The sequence below is a fragment of the Scyliorhinus canicula genome, chromosome 17 (assembly GCF_902713615.1).
Source record: "Scyliorhinus canicula chromosome 17, sScyCan1.1, whole genome shotgun sequence".
In the NCBI taxonomy this organism is placed as follows: Eukaryota; Metazoa; Chordata; class Chondrichthyes; order Carcharhiniformes; family Scyliorhinidae; genus Scyliorhinus; species Scyliorhinus canicula.
In genome coordinates, this window is record NC_052162.1 from 23,089,409 (window position 1) to 23,114,678 (window position 25,270).

Here is a 25,270-nt window from a genome sequence, read left to right on the forward strand (position 1 = left end):
CTAACTAACTTTTTATACAGTTCCAGCATAACCTCCCTGCTCTTAAACTCTATGCCTCGGCTAAGAAAGGCAAGAATATCATCTGCCTCTTTCACCAGTGTATTATTACCTGCCCTGCTACCTTAAGGGACAGGTGCACAGGCACACCAAGGTGCTGAACACGATCGTGGTGGTCAAGCTGCCAAGACCCTCGGTGCTTCCCAGGGTCCTGCCATTTATCATGTATTCCCTTGAATTGTTTGTCCCGCCCAAGTGCATCAGCTCACACTTCTCCAGATTGAATTCCATTTGCCACTGATCATCCCATCTGACCTGCCCATTTACATCCTTCTGTAATCTCTGGCTGTCCTCCTCACTATTTACCGCCCCACCAATTTTCAGAATCATCCATGAACGTACTGATCAACCCTCCTACATTCAAATCTAAATAATTTATGTAAACCACAAACAGCAAGGGCCCCACCACTGATCACTGCGGGATCCTAACTGGATACAGCATGTGATCAGAGTCAACTTGACAACCAATCAGCATCCTTTTTTTTGTGTGGTATAGATTATTGTGATCGTTTTGAAATTTGATATTCTTGTGTTTGTCCTGATGTGTACAAGATGAAAAGTTTCAGCAACATGTCTCTCTTTTCAGCAATATTCAGATAAAGCTGTATTCAGATTTAAGGGCTGGTCTAGGGGCTCTCTTTTCAGCAATATGCCGATAAAGCTGTATTCAGATTTAGGGGCTGGTTTAGCACAGGGCTAAACAGCTGGCTTTTAAAGCAGACCGAGGCAGGCCAGCAGCACGGTTCAATTCCCATACCAGCCTCCCCGAACAGGTGCTGGAATGTGGCGACTAGGGACTTTTCACAGTAACTTCATTTGAAGCCTATTTGTGACAATAAGCGATTTTAATTTCATTTCATTTTCAAGCTGGGGAACACCTAAGCGGCTAGAGCTGTCAAAGCATCATCCAAGGAAGAATATTTGAAATCTGCCCATGTCAGAAACTCACCACACTTCACACTCTCCTCTCACTTCCCAATGCATAGGTTGCATTTACAATAAATTGTTGTCTGATATCCAGCAATGGAGCTGACTTATTCTAGAGTTACCCACAATTGACAGTTCTTCAATCAAAAATCATCCAGTCATATAACAGCAGTAGGAGTGCGATTGGCAATTATTCATTTTGTCACCTCATTACCATACACCCCTCTGGATGCATCTCTTCAGTAGAAGTCTATGTACTCACATTCAAGGTGTCCTGCTCAAATATCGTAAGAAGCATGAGGTAGCTGTGCATCTGGCCATCTTCAGGTAGCTCCACATTTAGGAAGATCACCGAGCTGCGTGAGTCCCTTCCATGCAAATTTCTCTCCAGTAGCTCGGGTTCAATTTTTGGTTCGGAGCAATGTCACCACTTCCTAACATTTCACCAAAAGCCAGCCTGTTTTTCCCATAGGCCACTCTCGGGAGTGCTACGTGGAATTATATGACATTTTCAGGAACTGGCCATTTAGGCCATCAGGTCCCTGCTAGATTCTCTACTCGAGTTTCCTTCCACCTGACTTTATCTGACCCCTCAGCCGTTCCTTCTATTCCTTTCTCCCTCATGTACTTATCCGTGCTTTTCCTTAAATCCATCTATCCTGTGAGAAGCGGTGTCCACAATTGGTCGTTGCTGGATGGAATCCTGACACTTCTCCGCAGGGAAACGCAAACAAAGTAAATGGCCAAACAGATTATTTAAATTGCGTATTAATATGACTCTTTTGCATTCTAGATATCAGAATCCTCCTGTTTCAAACAGCAATTGCTTGATTTCCCCTTACTGGTCAGGAAGGAGGAGAGGGAATGACACGGGATCACAGCTCAGGCAATACTCCTGACAGTCGGGCCGTGAATGGGAAACTCTGTGTGAAGCAGCTCTCTGTTTGGGACCGCAGATGAAGGGGAGGCGGATTACACGTGAGTTTAGTTCTTTCTAAGAAAACTATGGTTTAGTTTTCCACTACGTGGAAAGGGGGCAGAACAAGTGGTGCAACCAGTACAAACTGTCTCACCACAAGTCAGGAAGGGCATGTGATAGCGTGGATTGCTATTGATAAAGTTCTCAGTCAAAATCTCTTCAGTGAATGCTTCCTCAAGTCACACTGTAGAGGAATGATATCTCCATGTGGCTCTGAGGCTCCAAGGTGAAACACGGCTAGAAAAAGGCTGGGGGAGGGGTTAGGCCAGCAAAAAGTCCACTGATTTTCAGCAGAACTGGTAGATCCCAGCCAAAGTCTTCCCCATTGGGGAAGTCCATAGCAAAATCCTGCCCGAAATGGGAAGTGTCATTCATAGAACTTTCTACAGTAGGCCAGAGTGTGAAATGGGCGTTGAGGCATGCTGTTGGACACCAAGAGCAAGGCTGAATATCGGGAGCTTACATCCCCAATCTAACCTCTGCCGCATCTGACTTTTACATTGTCTAATTGGTGCAAAAGGAAAAGGTTCCTACCATCTAGCAGACACCGTGATGCGAACATTTACTTTTAGGCCTTAACGTAGCAAAAAAAAAATGCCAACATTCTGCAGATCACAAATTGGCTCATTTTCCTTCTGAAAGGAGGGTCTAAATTTACACTGAGGCGTCATTCACTCTCCCCAGCCGCGCCCCCAACCTCAATTTTCTTTTCCACAAACCTGTTGACCTCTGTCCCCTTTTGGAAATCCAGTTGGCTTAACAAACTCAAGTGTCCCGGTGGCAGGTGGTGGGCCTGGAGGACCTGGCAGACCCACGTCTCCCTGAAGTGTAGCAATCAGGAAGGAAGCTGAAATGTTTTTTTTTTCAATCAAGCAAAACAACGTTACCTGGGACGGTGGTAACCCTGGGTGGAAATGAGGCACTGAATTGTGGGGGCAGCTTTGTCACAATAAGGGTTAGGATGGAGTCTGTCCGCTCTTAACTGGCCTTGCTTCACTCTGCAAGGGTTGCTCACCCAGCAATTATATTTTTTTCTCGAGCATGATGATAGGTCCTTTCCAGTTAACATGCTTGCAGTTTGTTGGCCTGTGGTAGCCTAATCAAAAGGTGGAGTGTAAAAGCGAAGCTGATCCTCTGTATCAGTGGGACCACAGTATCAGCTCTAGAACGCAACTCCTCAGCCATCCAACTGGATTATTAGTATTGATGGCACCTTATGATATTGGGTGAGCGAATTCACTGATCGACTCATGGAAGATGGAAAGCCAGTTTCTTAAGAATGAGGGATCTCGTGACCAGGGCTCCTGTGTTAGGAGAGGAATAGTGCTTGACATGCCCCATTTCTTCCAGGACCACCATCAGCTCAGTTCACAGCTCGCTCCCAAGTGTTACCTTCTCTCCTATGATTGAGAAGTTTAGCCCAGGCCCTGAGACGTGTGGGATAGTTCCTGGGAGGCCTGGAAGGCCCGGAAAGCCTACATCACCCTGAGGTCAGGGAGGGTGGAGGGAGGAGGGGTGGGGGTGGGGGGGAAAGGTTAGTTACGGTTAGCGTCAGAAAACAGTTTCAGAATATTACAGACCAAAGTAACAATTTGCAAAGTTCACCTTCCCACCACCAGAGGAAAAGCTTTTTTTGGGGGGGGGGGGGAGAAAAAAAATCTAGCGGCATTGCCAGAGAGCTCAGAAAGAAATGGGAGAAGTATGAATCAGTCCAACGAGGTGCCGGACTGTCGCACCTTCACACCGTGGTATGAAGCACGGTTGACCCAGCGACTCCTGATGCACTGAATTCACTGCCTCCACAAGATCTTCAGGAGGGTGTAGTGTTAAGAGGGTTCAGATGGCGCCATAGTTTGGCCTCAATAATTCTTCATCATGGTCAGTACTGGAATGTTACTGACAGCGACTGGGCGCAAGTCATTCTCGTGGGCAGGAGTCGCTGTACGGCATGAGGGGAGAGGGAAGATTCCCAAGTGGGAGAAAAATAAAAGTGAGAAAAATAGATAAAAATAATAAGAAACTCTCCGTTAAAAAAAAAAGCGGTGGAAAGGTTATGCATGTTTTTACCCCTTACGTATTTAACAAATGTTTCCATCAATGACATTTGAAAAATCTGTGATTAATAATCGGGTTAATTCTGCAGGGATTGGCCTTTTTCCTCTGCTCAAATTCCCGCCAAACCGTGGCAAGGTCAAGGATATTAGTGACAAGGGGAATGAGGCGGCCATCAAACAGGCAACAATATTCGTTGAGAAAAATTGGGAAAAGTCAAAGGTCATGGAGCAAGATGCCACAAAGGTCAAAGGAGAGAGGTCGGAAATAAACAATATTTTCGTAGTGGGGACAATGCCGAGGCTCAGATTTAAACGCCTGTTGACTGCAGAGGAAAAGGGGGAGCCCGGGGGGGTGGGGGGGGGGGGGGGGGGGGGGGGTGAAGAGGTAAGGAAATGAATGGAGAAGACGAGCCCGGAGAAAGATGAGTCAAAGTAGGAGGCAGCGCAACCAAGTCTAGATTTGAAAGCAGCAAGAATGCAAGTAGGAGGGAGGGTGAGTGGAGGAAAGGATTGAAAATCGCCTTTGTTCCAATTAAACCACGAGAGAGAAGGTGAATTGGAAGAGGTCCTGGGTGTGGAAACCTGGATTCTGTCACAGGAGGCCAACCCCTGCAATTGCGAGTAGCTGCACACAGCTGTTGAGATCACAGCAGAAGGATAGTGAGCTGAGCATGCAGAGGCAGAGGAGCTGAGCTGGAGGGTGGGGGATGGGTGATTCAGCACATGGCATCTATCATGTCGAAAATAGCAACACATTGGGCCACGGAGCGTGTGATGTCAATAGAAGCACAACACATGCTAAAGCTATCTGTCCTAAGGCAGCTTGGCAGCTATTGGTTGCAGATGTTTGGTTCAATGACCACTGATATCTCATAGAATTTACAGTGTAGAAGGGGGCCATTCAGCCCATCGAGTCTCCACTGGCCCTTGGAAAGAGCACCCTACCCAACCCCATACGTCCACCCTATACCCACACCTCCACCCTATCCCCGTAACCCCAGCTAACCTTTTTTGGACACTAATGGCAATTTAGCGTAGACAATCCATCCAACCTGCTCATTTTTGGATTGTGGGAGGAAACCGGAGCACCCGGAGGAAACCCACGCAGGCACGGGAAGAACGTGCAGACACCACACAGACAGTGACCCAAGCCAGGAATCGAACCTGGCACCCTGGAGCTGTGAAACAACTGTGCTAACCACTGTGCGACCGTGCTGCCCTGAACAATGTCACGATGGCACAGAGGTTCTGTTATTCCCAGTGTTCTACCTTTCTCCCCCTCCTCTCTTCTGAAGCCCAACCTTCAGTTGGCCTAGAGGTCCTGGACTTCGCACAGTATTGCGCCTTCATGTGCAGACCAGTTACTTACAGGCAACTACTCACACATGGGAGGCTCCCCACACTGAAACCCAGCCCTGTCCTTACCTTACAACTGCACACTCTCCTGTAAATGTCACTGAAGATTCTTCTCCCTCCTGGTTTAATTGTAACTCCTTCACTGGCTGCTCCCCTGTCTCAAGGGCTTTTCTGTGCCGTCCCTTTTACCCCCTGGGCCATCAATTTTACTTTTTAAATCCTCCTTCCCAATTGGCTCCGACGTTCCTGGTCGGTGCCACCCCCACTGCCCATCCCACGCCTACCAAAACAGAAGTGCGGAATAATTTTCATCCCAATTCTTGCTTGGTGCCTGCCAGAAGCTAAGGAACTCCTGAAAAAATTGAAACCATACCATCAGTATATCCTAAATTAAGACAGCTAGGAAAGACAGGTCCTGTTCGAACAATTGAAGAGGGAGCGTCACGCCTTTGCAGAATATTCCTGCAGGTTCAGGCTCTGGGACACTCAACGCTGCATTCATAGTGTCAACGTGGTGAGGCAGTGGGGACTCTTTGAGGCACCTCTCAATCTTTCACAATAAATGCCAAGAGCTACCAAGCCTGGTTCATAACATGAGAGTCGCGTCATTAAAAACGGTGATTTTAATCACAGCGAGAGCCGGTGGCGGCATGATTACGCAGTCAGCGCAGCTCGAAGATTCTCACACACTATCTGTTTAAAAAGCAAATGAGAATGAAGTGAGCGAGACATCAGTTAAGGTGGTCAGTGACCCTGCTGCTGCAGTTAGCTGCTTATTAAAACGTCATCCAAATAGCACAGGCAACGAGGGTGCAGTCGTTCTTTTACAGCCTCTGGCATCTGCATTTTCAGTATTTCGTTTCCTTTCCATTGAGCTAAGATATGCTTGATCTTTGTTCCCTAACATTTTGATTTGACTTCTGCTTGCTCCCTAACATTTTGCTGCCAAGAGCTGATTGGAATTTTAACTTTTGAGGTCAATTTTAACCGCAGCGGATGAATAAATCACAACCAATATTTATGTTATAAAAATGATAGATGACCTTGCTTAAAAATGCTCCGGGTAAACTCTACAGTGATAGCTTCAACCGTAGGAGCCTGACAAAAGATGAAACGAAAATTTTTAAACCTGTCGGTCAAGGCAGCAGTAACATTAAGATCCTATTGGTGGCACTGCTGAGCTAATTAGCAACGAGTTCTGCAGCACCTGGATTGCATTGGATTGTGTCAATGGCTTCATGAGACAAGTTGACCGTGTTTCTGAATCAAGACAGGGCGAAGCTGAAAAGGCAGATAAATGGGATAGGTCTCTCGAAAAGGACTAGGCACTTTTTCCCAGGTACTTTAATGCAGTCAAAGAGCTTCACCTGGTGTAAATGGTGTATGACTGTATGACTATGAACTGGAATTCAAGGCCTCACAGCAGAAAGAATGTATACTGAAAATGCAGATGTTTTATTTTTACACATTATAAATGTGCTTTCTTTAATATGGCCACAGTATAAAGTGCGAAAGCTAACAAGCAAATTACAGATAGTTTGGCAACAGCTATCGCTCCTGCCCCATGCTTACCTTTCCTCCTTTCTGTCCTTGGAATCCCAATCCCATGTTACCCTGAAACACAATTTGTTTTGAACTTAGAAGAATTTTCTTCAAAAGAAAAAGTGCCTTCACCCGCCTGCTCACACTTTGATGCAGAGTAACAGATGTTCATTGAAAAGTGTACGGTAAGACTGCCATTCGGCCCATCGTGTCGGTGTCATCTCTGTGGAACAGCTCAAGTTTTACTTCCCTGTGCTTTCACCATAGCCCGGCAAAGGTGCCCCGGGTACTTGCCTCATTTCCTTTTTGAAAGTTATCATGGAATCTGCTTCGGCAATCATTTCTGGCAGCCCTTTGCCAATCATAACAACTCACCGCATTAAAAATAAACTCTCCTCATCTGCCCCTGGTGCTCTTGCCAACGGTTTTAAATCTGCGCCAGCTGGTTACTGTCCCTTCTGCCAGCGTAAACACTCTCTCTCGATCCTTAATGGAGCACTCCGTCAAAATGAATAATGACTTGGACCTGATACTCCAGCTGAAGCCTAACCAATGATTTATAAAGATTCAGCACAACCTCTTTGCTTTTACATTTTATTATGCCTCTATTTATAAAGCCAAGGATCCCTTATGCTTCTTTTTTAACCATCGCTTCAACTTGTTTTGCCAGGTTCAAAGATTTGTGTACATAAATCTCCAGATTTCCCTGTTCCTGTGCCCCTTCTTGAAATCACACCATTTGATTTGGCTCCTCACATTTCTCCACACTGAACTGCACCTGCCATCAAAATGACCATAAAGCAGCTTTTTACTGTTCTGAAGCAGTCAAATTAAATGTTGAAAGCAGCCCCTGGTGGCTCACCCCACCTTGTGGTTTAAATGTTAGTGAAGGCCAGTAGCACACAGGAATGTTATATAGGTAAGCACCTCCTATAGAGAAGCTCACTGCATGCAGAGTGCTGCCTCACACCGTTCTAATCTAACTATCAGGGCCAAGCCCAGTCACATTGGGTATGCCTCACTTCCAACTGAGTTTAACAGAGTATAAAGTGAAGTATCAGCTGGCTAATTTTACTATGTGCCTGAAGCAAAGGTTGGATATTCCTGTCAAAGGTTCAGCAGCATTGGCAGTATAGAGTATAGAACAGTACAGCACAGAACAGGCCCTTCGGCCCTTGATGTTGTGCCGAACAATGATCACCCTACTCAAACCCACGTATCCACCCTATACCCGTAACCCAACAACCCCCCCTTAACCTTACTTTGTAGGACACTACGGGCAATTTAGCATCGCCAATCCACCTAACCCGCACATCTTTGGACTGTGGGAGGAAACCGGAGCACCTGGAGGAAACCCACGCACACACGGGGAGGACGTGCAGACTCCGCACAGACAGTGACCCAGCCGGGAACTGAACCTGGAACCCTGGAGCTGTGAAGCATTTATGCTAACCACCATGCTACCGTGCTGCCCGTATCATCATGTAAATTAGCTGGGTGTCAGTTAATAGACCGTGTCACCAAACTCACTAGAACGTCGAGAAAAGCCAGCATCCAGATTAAGGTGACCATCCACTGGAAGTCACTAATGTCAGGCACGTAGTGACATGTATGACCGACTGGTAGATAGGGACGACACCGTACTGGACGCAACAAGGAGGAAATGGGAGGACGACCTGGGGATGGAGATCGGGTGGGGACTCTGGAGCGAAGCACTGCATAGGGTCAACTCCACCTCCACGTGCGCAAGGCTCAGCCTGACGCAACTAAAAGTGGTACATAGAGCCCACTTAACAAGAACCCGTATGAGTAGGTTCTTCCCGGAGGTGGAAGACAGATGTGAACGGTGCCAAAGAGGCCCGGCCAACCACGCCCACATGTTCTGGTCCTGCCCCAGACTCGTGGAGTACTGGACAGCCTTCTTCGAGGTAATGTCCAAAGTGGTGGGAGTGAGGGTGGAGCCATGCCCGATAGTGGCGGTCTTCGGGGTTTCAGAACAGCCAGATCTATTCCTGGGGAGGAGGGCGGATGCCCTTGCCTTTGCCTCCCTGATCGCCCGCCGTAGAATCCTGTTTGGCTGGCGGTCAGCAGCACCGCCCAGAGCTGCGGACTGGCTGTCCGACCTCTCGGAATCTCTCCAAATGGAGAAAATCAAATTTGCCATCCGAGGGTCGGACGACGGCTTCCACAGAACGTGGGAGCCATTCATGCAACTGTTCCGGGACCTATTTGTGGCCAATGTACAAGAGGAAGAATAGTCGGGGGAAGGTAGCGGGAGGGGGGGGGGGGGGGGGGGGGGCTACAGGTTCGTTACGGGGGTTCGATGGCTAGCTAAGGCCCAAAACCAAGCTAAATAAACATGTTGAGGGGGGGGGGGGGGGGGGCGCAGTTACTACTACGAAGATGCTTACCTGTAAATATGTATGTTAATTTTTGCGTGTTTGTTTTTGTTTGTTTTTTTTTCTCTCTCCTAACAATTTGTAATTTGTTCAATATAAAATACGAAAACTGAATAAAAACATTTATAAAAAAAAAAAACTAATGTCAGGCACGGCTGTGATCTGCAAGGATCACATGCAACGATCCACATCGGTTTGAGATGGGGAAAGGACCAAGTGCAAGTGAGGGACCAATTGCTTTGACAAAGAGTCAGCGGTTTTCTTCTCAAACCTTGAGCAAAGCTGAAAGTAACAATGCCCAGATTGAACGAGAAGCATTAGGGATCAATTCCTTGATGGGAGAATGTTCACATTGTTCACGGACCATCGCCCATGAACTACTTTTTTTTTAACAAATAATTTTATTGAGGTATTTTTGGCATTGTAAACAGTCACAATATGCATTAGTGTGCAGATACCAATTACAAAAAACATAGTGCAAATAACTGGCATGCTCCCTAATTCACCATCGAATACATTGGTTTATTGTGTTGACTTCGGTCAAATTCTCTCCAGCCATGTTTGACCCATTGAAGCAGGATAGTTTCCATTTACTACTGTTGTTGCCCTTTAAGTTACACAGCTACGTCAATGCGGCCCTTCAGTGGAAGCACTTCTCCTGTGTGTGTCTTCAGCAGTATCCTTGATGACCTGAAGGGATGTTAAGCGAGACTGCAGCCCCAGTGTAAACGTGCATCCTTACTGACTGTCCATCCAGCAGTGGAATGACCCAGTATCGGTGTGTACTACCAGCAATGGCTAGCATGGTTGTGATAATTCCTCCTCTGACCGTGAGTCGCTTCATTGTCTTGGGCCCTTTTGTACACCATGGACATTCCCCCTTTTCTTTTGTTGAATTGCTGCCTTGGTTTGTTCTTACTTCTTATTTTTACTTAGAGTTTGCTTTTTTTCTTTCTACGGCAAGCTCTGTGTGTCCTTTTATTCCACAGCGTTGACATATCATGGGCGAGATTTTCCATTCCGCCAGACCTGTTTTCTGGCTCGGCGCCCCCCCGTCGGTAGCGGGATCCTCCGTCCCGGCCAATGGGGTTTCCCATTGTGGCCACCCCAATGCCGTCGGGAAATCCATGGGCATGATTGCTCTGCCGGCGAAGAGGAGGATCCCGTCGACAGAGAATCCACTACATGTCTTTATATTCACATTCAGCAGCAGAATGCCCTGGCTTTGTACATCGGTAACATGTTCAAATCCCAAGGTGCTTGGGTGTCGATTCAGCAGCCATATTGTGTATTCATGTACACAAACTCAATTGCTGAACTTCCTTTGCAGCCAGCTCCATAGAAACAGCAATTTCCATGGCCTTCTGAAGAGTTACATTACTCTTTGGGCAAAGATTTCTGTATCTCTTCGCTGCATAGACCACAAACCAATCTGTCCCAAAGAGTGTCATTCAGCACACCTCCAAACTCACAATATTCTGTAAAGTCTTTTAAGCGCAGCCATGACTTGCGTGATCCAAAATGCCCGACAATCATCAAGGGTTTTGGCGAAAAAGGTGCTTGCAAAATATCTACAATCTGCTTGTTTGTCTTGATGCCTGGCTTCTCAGGTTGCACTAAACTACGGAGAAGATTAAACGTTTCTATCCCCCCCCCCCCCCCCCCCCCATCACGCACAGGAAAGTGGGCACCATAATAATTTCAGCTATTTGTTTGCCTCTGTAAAATAGTCAAAAGGTTCAGTGTCGGAGCTCCATCGCTCCACATTTTCAGCAAAGGGTCCCACCAGGCTGAAAACTCCCACCATTTTTCTACTAATGGAAGTTTCCCAAGTGCACACTTAGCAACTGTGTTTTCGGCATCTACTTTGACTCCCTCAAAACAAGGCAACAACCCAAGCTTTAGCCTCTGATTTATCACAGACAGCTGCATAATCTGTTCTGTAGGCAGATTATTATTACTCATAGAGGTCATAGAATTTACATTGCAGAAGGAGGCCATTTGGCCCATTGAATCTGCCCAGCCATTGGAAAGAGCACCCTACTTACGCCTACACCTCAACCCTATCCCCGTAATCCAATAACCCCACCTAACCTTTTGGACACTAAGGGCAATTTAGCATGGCCAATCCCCCTAACCTGTACTTCTTTGGACATCCACCTGACTCATAGTTCTCTGTAGCCTGTGCTGAAAGGATTTCCTTTCTAACTTTTCTTTTTTTCCAACTTCTCTCGGTAAATTTCTTCTTCCCGAGTGGCTAGCCAGCCTACCTTTAGTCCTCAGCGCCAGTTTTTACGCTGTGTTTTGGAAGTGTGATTCTAGGGAGCACGAAGGTTTAAAACAACGGAGCTTTATTCACAGTGTGAAGTTATCTCTTACGTGGCTGTCCTTCTCTTTCTGTTTCCTGCGTTAGGATGTGTGCTGTCACTTCCGGTGAATACACAAATACAACAGAGCTTCACTGGAGTAAATAAGAATTAATGCAAATACATAACATCCAGCACAAAACCTTGATCCAGATACAATGGGGCCTTAAGTTCAGGAGTCCCTCTCGGCTTTGTAAGCATTGACCCCCTCTACATGACTGACAACGTCTGGGGGAGATCTTATTGAAACTTACAGGATACGGCGAGGCCTTGATAGCATGGACGTGGAGAGGATGTTTCCACTGGTAGGAGAAACTAGAACCTGAGGGCATAGCCTCAGATTGACGGGACGATCCTTTAAAACAGAGATGAGGAGAAATGTCTTCATGGTGGTCAACCTGTGGATCTCATTGCCGCAAAAGACTGTGGAGGCCAAATCACCGAGTGCCTTTAAGACAGAGCTAGATAGGTTCTTGGTCAATAAGGGGATCAGGGGTTATGGGGAGAAGGCAGGAGAATGGGGATGAGAAAAATATCAGCCATGATTGAATGGCAGAGCAGACCCGATGGTCTGAGTGGCCCAATTCTACTCCTATGTCTTATGGTCTTAAGGTTGACTTGTCAGAGTGAGGATTTGGGGTGAAACCAGGGACGGGAACTCTCTTTGTTGGAATTTCCCATTTTAGAAGCTCAACAGGGACCTGGCAAAACACTACAGGGCAATATGACAAGTGAGACAAGGTAGAGCAGCCTCCAGAAGGCCGCAAATAGGTTCCAACAGGTGTCAGAGAACTGCGGTGGATTGAGGCTGATGCTGTGTGGGTAATTGTGCCTGTTTAACACTAAATACCAGTGAACAACTTGAACCACCACTTACTTTTAATCCTTGAGAGCCTGGGAGACCAGGTCGACCCTGAAGAAGAAGATCAAAGAATTAATGGTTTTCTGAGGATAACAACAGACTGTAAAAGTGCAATCACTAATATAATCCCTCGATAAATCGCTGAATGTTTAATTTTAGCGCCAGGATTTTTGAGTAAGACTTGATGACGACCACCATTGGCAGGGCCAGAAGATCCCACCCTTGGGTCTTTATCTATATGGTGCAACTTTGCCATGTGGTCACTACTTGTGTCATCAGATTCAATGGTGAGGAGGCCATGAGCTCACTCCTATACATACGGTATTCCTGGACACATGCTTATCGTAGAGGCTGCTGTGTAATGATCTGATGTCAGAACCCTGACTGACTTTCTCTACAAGAGGCGTCAAGATCAGTTAAAATCTCATTTTGTTGCTGCCTCGGCTGGTGCGAGCTTCCCTTTCACAGAGTAGGGAGTGAGAATGTACTCGGTTGGCCTGCCTGGGCCATAGAGATACAGGAAATTCTGTATGTTTGAATGCTCCTTACCAGCCCAATGGCATGAAGGGTTAGCTTTACCACTCAGGGGAAGCCCTACTTAAATGTTGAACAATTGCCCAATCCAGGCAACTTGTAGCACTTTTGTCAAATACAAATGGACCACCAACTGTTCAATGGGCCTGGCTGGCAATACCTCGACCTGCGCCAATAACAGCTTAAACATTCAACCTAGTCTAGTCTTGGAGGGCAGCAAATATTGCGACTGATTTTGGTATCTATGTCCTCCAATCAGTGCAGACAATGCTTTTTGTCACAAAAGCAGACAAATTATCAGCCCAAAATAACTCTCATCCCGGTGACCATCCAGTTGGGTGAAATAAAACACAGGGTGGTTCTCGTGAGAATACGTACTGGAATGCCTGGATATCCTCTGGGACCGTCAGGGCCGTAGGGACCAGGTGAACCCTTCAGACCCTGCAAGAAAAGGAAAAGAAACAATTGAGCCAGTTCATCCTTGTACCAAATTAAAGCTGAACTCATAGCCAGGGCCAACCGCTCACTGAATATTTAAACAATAATGGTATTTCACTTAGACATTGGTTGTTGAAGGATTAGACATGCGCACTTTGCCGTATCCAAGATGTGGAGCAGGATGAGCCATGCAATCAAACGAAATTCGCTATTTTCTTCAAATAACTCACAACCTTGCTGCCTGTGAACAACCCAGCACGTTTTTCACATTTGATGGCAAATGGTGTGATCGCCAGGCAGTGAGTGCAGTGATATCGCTTCTATACTCTATCTTCACTCGGAGATCTTGGTCTGAATTCTGTGCTTTGCAGGCTAAGTGCTGACGCCGGCGTGAGAACTGTTCCGTTTTACGCCAGAAAAAACGGCGGTGCCTCCCCACCGATCCTCTACCACCTGCGGATACGGTGGGAGAATTGCCAAGTCCATATCCGTGCATGTGCGCCGACTGCACGCGGACCCTGCCTGTCAAAAACTGTCCCCCCCTGTAACACCGCTCGCCACCCCGGACCACCTCCAACAGCCCCCGCCAAAGTCCCCCTGCCCAAGGAACATCTCCCTCTCCGACTGTGACGGCTCTGGATTCAGTCTGCGAAGTTCTTGAAAGGTGTGAGCACACGCGCTTGATGCTGTCTGGAACTCGGTCCATTGGGGGCGGAGCATCGGGGGGGGGGGGTTTCAGGTGACGTCCTGAGGCCCTCCATACGGCGTGCGGCGTACTCCCCGAGTATCCCGTGTTTGAGGGGGCGAAGCATCGCAAAAGGGGCACCGCCCCCGATTTCATCGCGAATGGGGAGTCTCCGGCCGATCGGCAAACGCGATTTTGGCGTCGCCGACCGAAGAATGCCGCCCCACATGTAAGGAAAGGCTAGTTCTACCAAATGAGTTAATGTCAATTCCATTTAATTAATTATCACTATATGATATCACCCGTCCAAAGATGTGCCGGTTAGGTGGATTGGCCATGCTAAATTGCCCGTAGTGTCCTAATAAAAAAGTAAGGTTAAGGGGGGGGTTGTTGGGTTACGGGTATAGGGTGGATACGTGGGTTTGAGTAGGGTGATCATGGCTCGGCACAACATTGAGGGCCGAAGGGCCTGTTCTGTGCTGTACTGTTCTATGTTCTATGTTCTAAATGGAGCAATTTCACCCGAATGCAAACTGGTAGCACACAGAAGAACTCAAGAGTCCATGGTAGTTTCCGCTCTCACACATGGGAAAGCACAGATGTTCGTGGGAATATTTTATTAGCGAAAGCTGATCTGTAAAATGCCATTCATAACTTGCACGCCCAGCTTTTGGTAATTTGTATTTGAGGGTTTCAAGTTTTATGGTAATTATGGAGTTGAATTTTGCGAGCTATCATGGGCAGGAAAGCAAATCAGTGCTTAAGTGGGTAATTATTGTTGACATAATGGCTTCAATCTGTTGCTATTCCAATTCAATGTACAGTCCAACAGGTTTGCCCCAGCGGGCGACTGGCTAGTGAAAGCATGGGACTTCCTCCTGGTGATGGCAGTCAGACCTCATGCTAATTAAAGGGCCATTGCCCAAAATATTAAAGCATGGTGAGCCAGCCAGGCAGAGGTGGGCATGCCCCCGACATTTGCACTGGGGTATCAGCAGCACAACCTCAATGTTTAATCCAGTTTATGAGATAAGAAACCTGTGCCCAGATTGATGGGATGGAAATCCCCTCTTTGTTGTAGTTTGAAGTGGTCTATGTGGAAAAAGAATTTGGGGAGACATAACTCAGTTTTTATCTTGTGTAACCCAGAACACTAACCTCGGGCGGCATTCTCCCCTACCCGGCGTGGCGGAGGGTCCCGGAGTAGGAGACCGGCGCCAACTACTCAGGGGTCGGGCCTCCCCAAAGGTGGGGACGTCACTGCCGGCGCATGCGCGATGTGGGGTTCTCTTCCACTTCCGCTGTGGCGGAGGCCGTGGCGGCCGCGGAAGAACATAGTGCAGCCAGGGCACTGGCCCAGAGTCTGAGCGGGGGGCTCCGATCGTGGGCCAGGCCACCGTGGGGGCACCCCCGGGGTTCGATCGCCCCCCCAGGACCCCGGGGGCCTGATCGCGCCGCTGAGCCCGCCGTTCCAGAGGTGGTTCAAACCTCGGCGGCGGGAGAGGCCTCCCAGCGGCGGGACTTCGGCCCATCCGGGCCGGAGAATCACCGCAGGGGCCTCTCCGATTGGAGTGGCGAGATTCCGCCGCCACTTCCCGGGTGGCGGAGAATCTCTGCCACGGCGGGGGCGGGATTTTAGGCGCCCCCAGGCGATTCTCCGACCCTGCTGGGGGTCGGAGAATTTCGCCCCTCAATTGATTTGACTCTCATATGGCATATAATTTGGCAAATTCACAAGCAAGTGTAAAGGTTAGCAACAATGCAACAGGGTTTTTGGGGCAGAGGAGCAAGGAAGGGTTTGGCCGTACATTTTGGGGTCAAATAAAAGAGTGTCATTGTGCTAGCTCTGCTGTGCCTGATGCAATCTGGGATTGTTTCGTCCTAGGGCTTATGGATCTTAAAACTTTGGCTTTGTAAAATTGACAATATCAATTCAGCCATCCATTAGACAAGTTCCTGTTCTTCGCTTCAGTGGAAATAAAAGGTGAAATTGTTCTGGAACATGCGGGGCTCAGTTGATATCTCTGTTTCACACTTGTGGTCTGTTGCCACCGTACATGCTGAGGGTCTCGAGGTAGATCTCAAGGGATCTGTCTATATATTAACATGCGAAGCAAAGTGTTCAGGTTGACGAGGGTTGAACACAATCACATGAAGTTTATTACTGGTCACAACTAGATACAGCTCTGCACACTTAGTCTAGCGTGGACACTAACAGTCACACAGGCTGATTACTTGACTATATGCCTGACTCATAAGGGATACGTGAAGTCTTACTGATACAGAGTCATGGGCAATAGAGAACAACTAACATGGAGGCTGTACCTTTTATCCTCCTGCCTTACACGCGGCAACGTCACAGGGATGTCACTATGCAGCTTCTTATAGGTACATGCCATTGTCTACATTGGCATGCATTCAATATCTCAACAGACATCCCCGTGGTCAAAGCTACTTCCACTGTTAGACAGACAAAATAGAAACAAGGTGAGACTGCAACATGGTTAAATGAAATGCCTTTTTATAATCCCGCCACCCCAGGGGATATGTTACCCCAATTGATACTCACAGGCACTCCATCCAAACCTGGTAGGCCCGGATCACCCTGCTGGAGAGAGAGGGGAGAAAAATCACTTGAAAATCCACTTTTTAGTCATTGGTGCAGAAAGTAATAAAAAACTAAAACAGGAGATGTATAAAGCACCAAAGAGGAGATCACATTGGCATCACTTTTACTGAGGTAAAGAAGATAACAAATGTCTCTGATGTACTCTGACCTTACCACCAGCCATCAGAATCTGGGTCTCAGTGCCAGGGCCGCCATTGACGTTTCTCTGTCTGTGACGTTTGGACGAAGAAGAGCAAGGTCACCCAGAAGGGACGTCATGTTATGGGGGGGGGGGGGGGGGGGGGGGGGGGGGGGCATTGCTGCTCCAGAGAAGAGCCACCAGAAATAAAAAACAGAAAATACTGGAAATACTCAGCAGGTCAGGCAGCAGCTTTCAAGAAGGAAGCTGAGATGATGGCAGGGCTGGACTTTCAGCGTCGAGGAGGGTAGCAGGAGTCGGAGAAATTCCTGGCTGGGCCCACTTGCCCCAGGGGAGAGCACCAGGAGAGATGGATTTCCATTGGTGTGTATCAGTCGGGTCAGCCGACACGAAAGAGCGGGGAGGCAGCCACAAGGGGCTGTTGGGTGCGGAGGCAGGCTGTTTCAAAGGCTGGCCACAGAGCTGTGAGACTTTGTCTCAGCTACGATCAAAAATGTGAGGCCCTCACCCATAACACAGACTCACACCCAACACAATCCCCAACTCCAGCCATGCCACCTCATGCCCAGCCCCACACACTTCCCAATGGACACCCATGCCAACGTATGCCTCCCCCGCCCAACCCCTATGGCCCTCATGCCCATGACAGGTGGCAGAAATGGTGGCAGACGATCCTTCGAATGGGGAGGTTGGTAGGGTGGAAAGTAAGGACAACTGGAATCCTATCGTGATCCTGGGAGGGAGGGGACAGGGTGAGAGCAGGAGCATGGGAAATAAGACAGACATGGTCAAGGGCCCTGTTCACCTTGTCGGGGAAATACTTGATTGATGAAGGCAGGTGTAGCACTAGTATGGGCTACAGTATCAGAATAAATGTAGATGGAGAACCACTTCCTGTTTCTATCTCCACAAATGCTGCCAGACCTAATGGGTGTTTCCATTATTTTCTGTTTTTATTTCAGCTTTTCAGCATCGGTGCTACTTTGTTTTTCTAAGAATTAACTAAACCCCCACTGACAGGCAATCCATGTCCACTACACTTCAGATTTGAAGGGAAGGTTGGGGCAGGAAGGTTGATGACAGGTAGGTGTGGCAGTCTGATTAACGTTATGCTGCATGGGTTGTCCAGATGAATCACAGTAGCAGGATGTTGTATGTTGGCATGGTGTTACGTGAAAGTACCAGCCTTCATCAGTAAATTAAAGCCTGATTGGCTGCACCTGCAAAGTCACTGCCAACCATTTCTACAGATATCAGCAGGTCAGCCAGATACAGAGCTGTGGCATACAGGGATATCCATTGCCAACATGTACAACAGGGTTGGCACAACCACGCCTGTCAGCGTTGAGCCTCAGGTTCTGCACCTACTTCCAGGTCTTCAGCAATATGAGGGATGGGTCTTTGAAGCGGGACGGAGAGAAATTATTCTGTAACATCTCTTGCTGCACCCATTCCAATTCAACAACCATCGAACAAAGGGCCAGCTGCTACTGAGCTGAATCAAACTAGATAGAATCTCCTGTACTTTATTTTGTCCATTAGTTCTCAATGCCCTGGTGCGTTGAGCCCTGCTACCAGTTGCTAATGGATTGACAATTGAGTAATTTTAACAGTTGTTATTTTTATCAGTGGAGCTAATCACTGCTTGGGTGCACATCACCCATAAGCCTTTTTCACTAGGCCCCCCATACCTACCTATGGTCTCACTGAGCAGTGGGATGGAATTGTGTCCTGAGCAGTAATGGTTAAATGATAGGATAGTGTTGGCCGGACATAATGCATCAATTCCATCGACACTATCATATTCAAGAGCAGTCAAACAGATCTTGCCCAATTTGTGCTGCCACAGTACCTGAAGTCACTGGGCACCAACATAGTTACCAACATAGTTGCTGGGCACCGTGTAGGCATAAATATCCTGGCCATCCACACAAACGTAAGGATGTTCGTTCCGCACAACGAAGAGCCAGTTTACAGGAAGCTCAGTTACCTTATACAAAGTGTGGCTCTGCGGCAGGCAGCTGCTCCCCGTGGGCTGAATTATACATGGCATCGCATTCCCCCGCCCAGTTGGGTAAAAAGTTACAGCGAAGCCCGTGGGTGAGGGTGGGGGGGGGCGGAGACTGACTGACCCGCAGCTCTTTAAGGGCTAATTACCCCTTCGGAACCAGGAACTCCCACCACAGGGAGCTTCCAGCCAATCAGAGGCCAAGCTGGCAGGTCCTGGAGTGGAGAGGGGTGAGTGGGGGCAGGAAGCTGGAATTGAACAGGACATTGGGAGAGAGAAACCTGGGGAAGGGGGTAACACCTTTGTGTGTGGGGGGGGCAGGGGGGGGGGGGATGTGCTCTGATGAGCCCAACGAGTTCAACAGTGAGAGGCTGCTGCAAGAGGGGAGGCAGTGGCATAGTGGTATTGTCCCTGGACTAGTAATCCAGAGACCCAATGTAATGCTCTGGGGACCTGGGTTCGAATCCCACCAGGGCAGATGGTGAAATTTCAATTCAATAAAATATCTGGAATTAAAAGTCTAATGATGAACATGAAACCATTGTCGATTGTAGTAAAAACCCATCTGGTTCACTGATGCACTTTAGGAAAGGAAATCTGTCATCCTTACTCGGTCTGGCCTACATGCGACTCCAGACCCACAGCAATGTGGTTGATACTTAAATGCCCTCAGAGATGGGCAATAAATGCTGGTCCAGCCAGTGACACCATGAACAAATTAAAAAAAAGAAATTTTAAAAATGGCCGTTTGGTGTGGGCCTTTCTCACAGCTGGTTAAATCCCGGTGAGGTTTGACGCCCTTAAGTAGGCAATTAATGCCCATTGAAGGGTTTGGATTGGCCCACAGGTGGATGGGCTGCGCCGACTCCACCCCCAATTGCTATAACTGCAGTGACAGATAGGCAGGGGTGAGGAGGGGTGTGTCATGCTGCCTCCTGAATGTAATGAATCCTCCTGCTGATGAGGATGCAGAAAATCCAGGCCAAGATGTGAGCTGTAATGTGAACACACATGGGCCTGGATTTTATGGACTCCCTGGATGTGTTTTCTGTGGGGTGGGGGACCTAAAATATGGTTGGTGGCTATCAACCCCCCTTACCCCTCCTGTTCCCCAAATACAGTCAGGCTGTGTTTTTTGAAAACTGCTCAGGAAATGCCCTGTGCGCATTTGTTCATCCCTCCGAAGTTAAGCCCCCTTTGCGCAACCCCAGCCCCCTTTTCCCCTCCCTAGGCTCTCAAACCCCCCCCCCCCCCCCCAATCCAGTACCCCCGATGTACCTCACTCCAGGATTCATTGCTCTTCTTCCCAGGGCCTGCCTGCAGTCCCAGCAGCATCCACTGCTGAGTTCTGGCGCTGCTGAGTCTGCTCGGGCTGCTGGCCAATCAGATTGGCAGGAAGCTCTCGAGGGCAGGGCTTGCTCCCATTCAGGGGTGGGAGTTCCATTCTCGCCTTGTTCACGCCACAGGCAGCCCTTTGTTACCACGGGGCAACCATGGTGAGCTTCAGCTGGACTGGCATCGAACCATTGGCGGGATGTGAGCAATGCCTCCAGCCCCCATAAAATTCAGCCCAAGGTGTAAATTGGGAAAATTGATCCATTGACATTCCCTACTTCTGTATGTGTGCCACCCTCTCATTGTTCAGTCACTCAGATACACGACTGTTGATGGGCATTGTTAGCCCGAGAGTATGAAGGAGCTGGATTAACACCTTACAGCCACTTATACAAATTGGTGGCTTGAGCTGAGAGGAGGATGTAAGGAAAGAGCCTCTGAGCTCCACAATGTAAGGAAGCTGGATTCTAATTACAGATGTGAGCTTTGGTGTTAGGCGTGGCTCACACGGGGCTGGTTTAGCACACTGGGCTAAATCGCTGGCTTCGAAAGCAGACCAAGGCAGGCCAACAGCACGGTTCAATTCCCGTAACAGCCTTCCCGAACAGGCGCCGGAATGTGGCGACTAGGGGCTTTTCACAGTAACTTTGTTTGAAGCCTACTTGTGACAATAAGCGATTCATTTTTAAATTTTTCACTGTTGTATGTTAGTTGGTTACTGAGCACAAATCGTGTTTTCTACATTACACCAATGACTAAACTCCAAAGTACTCCATTGGAGCTGAAAACTATTCAGGCCATCCCAAAGTCACGACAGGTACTGTACAAAAGTCAATCTTTCTTCTGTCATAAGAAGGTGCAAGGGCTTAACGCAATTGTGCAACATTGCTCTGTCCGCTAATGGAGTGTCAACCTGCCCAATGTAAGTGCAAAAATGAACATTTTATGGACATGTTACACAACAACAATTTCTGGGAAAAAGACTATATCTCAACTTTCAGCTCCTTCTCTTAGTGCAACATTTTGATTCTAATCATTCCTCTCAGAACCATCGGATCAAAGCTACAGTAAGACCATCTTACCCTCAATCCACCATGGCTTCCAGGGATATAGGTTGGCTCTCCCTTTGCCCCTTTATGACCATTTTCACCCTAGAGGGAGCGAGATAGAAATCGGAAGTTAGCACAGGTCAAATGTCCAAAATCCGACACCCTCGAAACCGAGTCCTAGGGGCGCGATTCTCCCGAGTCACGAAAACTCGGGAAGCTGGCGTCAAAAACGGGCGCGTTTGACGCCAGCCTCCGCCCCCCCGACTGGGAACCGATTCAGCTCCCCGGTCGGGGCTAGTACCGTGCGGCCGTGAACTACGGCATCGTGGGCTTAACGAATTTTGTTAAGCCCGCTAGCCAGAGTTAGCGACGGCTGACGCGTCAGATGACGTCAGCTGCGCATGCGCGGATTGGCCGACTCCAACCCGCGTATGCGCGGATGACGTCATCGCGCTTGTGCGTGAAACCCGCGCATGCGTGGGCCGTTATGCCCCGCAGAAGCCCCGCGGATGGATCCATCGGAGCGGCGGAGGGAGAAAGAGTGCGCGGGGTAAGTACCCGCTGCCCGCGATCGGTGCCCACCGATCGCGGGCCCATGGCACCCTTGGCACGGCCGTGGTACTGCCGTGCCAATCGGTGCCATGATTCCCCAGATCGGGACTTTACGGCCGTTTTTACGAACGGTCAGACCAGGTGTGTTTTACGTTCATAAAAACAGCCGTAAACGCCTTGGAAATCGGCCCATCGGCCAGGGGTGAATCGCTGCTCGCCGTAAAAAAACGGCGGGCAGCGATTCGTGTCGGGAGGCGGGCGTGGGGGGGGGGGGGGGGAGAATAGCGGGTGGGCGTCGGACCAGCGTGTCCGTAAAAATTTACGCCGCCCGCTATTCTCCGAATTTTCGTGACCGCGGAGAATTGCGCCCCAGATTTCAGCTGTTCCTCAAATTTGGATTACCCACCATTAAATTGCTACACAGCGAGGGAATGAGGCCCGATGAGGTAATTCACAAAGCAGAACTGCTGGAGGCTCATTCTTGCCCAGTACAATCTCACCCCTGGTCCTACGAACCCTTCACTGTGATGTCGCAAAAAGAAATACAGAGAATTCCCAGTTTTGGTTGGAAGAAATAATTGGGTGCGGGGAAGGCAGATCTTAAAGCGTTGCAATGGACTCAGGTCTTGTGTGTGAAAAACTCTCGCTAATTCTGTCCTTTGGGATGAGTCAGAGAATGGCCATTTCATTCATGCATTTAGTCTGTTCCAAGACTGTCACCCGGGTCTCAATGAGAAAAATGTTTGTTTTCCTATAATTCTGCTTTCCAGACTGCCGGATGTAGTATAATCTATTCTTGGGCACTAAGCAACATTGAGAGAGTTCTTCAGAATTGCTGCAGTATTCAGTGAAACTATCTCAAAGAAGGACTTATCCTCACACTCTCAGGAATGCTATAATAATATGCTATTTTCTTTTTGAAAAGGGCGTTTTTAGTCCACCTTAGCTTTTCTAAGACATGAAAATGAAACAGAAAATGATCTAGGAACGCAGCTCTTGACTGCTTGCCGTGCCCACGACTGAAAGGTAATTGTTGAGATAGCGGACAGGCTTGAGATCAGCTGTGATATTCTTTAAGATGGACAGTCTGACAAACTGATTGCTATTAACAATCTGTGGGGAAAACAATCCGAATGCCGGTTCATTCGTCCCTCAACTACATTTTGCCCCAGTTGTTATTTGTCGGTCCAAGTTCCATTGGAAGCACTTTTGCCTCACACAAGATTCCGGGTTCAATCCTCACCCCAGGGTTTGAGCACATCAATCAGGGTTCGGATTTGAGCGCCGTGTTGAAAAGTGCGAACCTGTTCGATCTGCTTTGCAGGATTCTCCATCGGCGGGGTGCTCCGTTTCACGACAGCGGGTTTCCCGACGGCGTGGGGTGAATGGAAAACCCCATTGGCCGGCTGCGGGATCGGAGAATCCCGCTGCCGGAAGAGGCACGCTACACCAGAAAACGAGACAGAGAATCCCACCCCCCCCCCCCCCCCCCCCCCCCCTCAGTGTCGTGTATGAAATGTTAAACCAAGACCCCATTATGGGTGGATATAAAAATCCAATGCACCATTGTTTTCCCTGGTGCACTGGCCGATATTTAACACTCAATCATCATCACAAAGACCAGAATATAGGGTCGCGATTACAGTGCTGCTTGTGGGGGTTGAGTAGAAATTGAGCTGCCACATTTCCTACAGTACAACAATGGCCACATGCAAGTCTTTTTTTCTTTCATTGAATAAATTTGCTTTTTACAAACTGAAGGTAGCTATATTTTCCAAATTAATCCACTGGAAAATCAGTCAATGAGTACTGAATTGTGCCAGTTATTTACCTGGAATCCTGGAGATCCTGGGTAACCAGAACTGCCAGGGTAACCCGAGTCCCCGCTGGTACCGTTACACCCGTCTAGACCAGCACGACCTCTTGGACCTTGTTGACCTGGGTGGCCCTTTGAAGAAAGAAGAGTTTGGTCAGAATGAAATACCTTTATTACATAATTTAAAAAAATGAAACCTTTCTATTTATAAATTTAGAGTACCCCATTCTTTTTCCAATTAAAGGGCAATTTAGCGTGGCCAAACCAACTACTCTGCACATCTTTTTGGGTTGTGGGGGTGAGACCCACACAGACACTGTGCAAACTCCACACGGACAGTGAACCGGGGCCAGGATCGAACCAGGGTCCTCGGCGCCCCGAGGCAGCAGTGCTAACCGCTGGGCCTCCATGCTGCCTGTAAAAATTTAACTTTTAATTGTTCTTTTTTGGTGTGGTAACCAAGGAGAGGAATGGTTCACTTTCCTCTTCTGGACATGGGCACCATCAAGAGCTGGCAAGCCTGGCACTGCAGAGCCAGCAGCAGTGTGAAGATGTTTCTTACACCATTGCAAGGCCACGTTAATGTGAGCAGCCCCTGGTACACAGGACCTGGGCAGCCAATGGCAACTCCAAAGAAAACTTTGGTCCTTCCAGTGGCTATCTGTTGTGAATCCAGTGAACTGCTTCATAGACAACTGTGAGGTGATACGGGAGAGTGTCTCAGTGAGGCGATTGGAAAGGTAATTCAGGGTCCCACACAATTAAAAAAGGTTAAAAATCAAAGGCATGGGGGAGGAATTTTTTAAAAACCTGCTAATGCAGGAAGACTCAACTGTGCGATTTGTACATTTTGATGTACTTCCACTACTTCGCTGGCATGATGTATTTCAACCTCATGTTAGATCGTGGTGCAGTGATACCACTTGACTGGCAATCCAGAGTACTGAGCTAATGCTTTTGGGGACATTGGTTCAAATCCCACCATGGGAGCTCGTAGAATTTAAAATTCAACGAATAAATCTGGGCAGCAGGGTAGCATGGTGGTTAGCATAAATGCTTCACAGCTCCAGGGTCCCAGGTTCGATTCCCGGCTGGGTCACTGTCTGTGTGGAGTCTGCACGTCCTCCCCCTGTGTGCGTGGGTTTCCTCCGGGTGCTCCGGTTTCCTCCCACAGTCCAAAGATGTGCGGGTTAGGTGGATTGGCCATGCTAAATTGCCCGTAGTGTCCTAATAAAAAAGTAAGGTTAAGGGGGGGGGTTGTTGGGTTACGGGTATAGGGTGGATACGTGAGTTTGAGTAGGGTGATCATTGCTCGGCACAACATCGAGGGCTGAAGGGCCTGTTCTGTGCTGTACTGTTCTATGTTCTATGTTCTAAATCTGGGATGCAAAACTTGGGGGCGATGCTCCAAAATGGAGACAAAGTGTTTGCGCCGTCGTGAACGCTGTCACGTTTTACGACGGCGTGAAACGGGCTGGGGGACGACCGATTATCAAGGGTCGTCAAGTATAATTCATTGTGCATCAAGGGTCAACAAGTATAA

General features: G+C 48.3%; 1 protein-coding gene across 1 annotated transcript in view; it reads right to left on the reverse strand.

Moving 5' to 3' along the window:
• LOC119951333 (collagen alpha-6(IV) chain-like) overlaps nucleotides 1-25,270 on the reverse strand; it is a 424,187-nt gene that overhangs the window by 136,208 nt on the left and 262,709 nt on the right. The window contains 7 exon segments of the mRNA XM_038774449.1: nucleotides 2,683-2,784; nucleotides 6,946-6,987; nucleotides 12,558-12,593; nucleotides 13,455-13,517; nucleotides 16,769-16,807; nucleotides 21,393-21,461; nucleotides 23,743-23,859. Of these exon segments, the coding sequence (XP_038630377.1) occupies nucleotides 2,683-2,784; nucleotides 6,946-6,987; nucleotides 12,558-12,593; nucleotides 13,455-13,517; nucleotides 16,769-16,807; nucleotides 21,393-21,461; nucleotides 23,743-23,859 (468 nt within the window).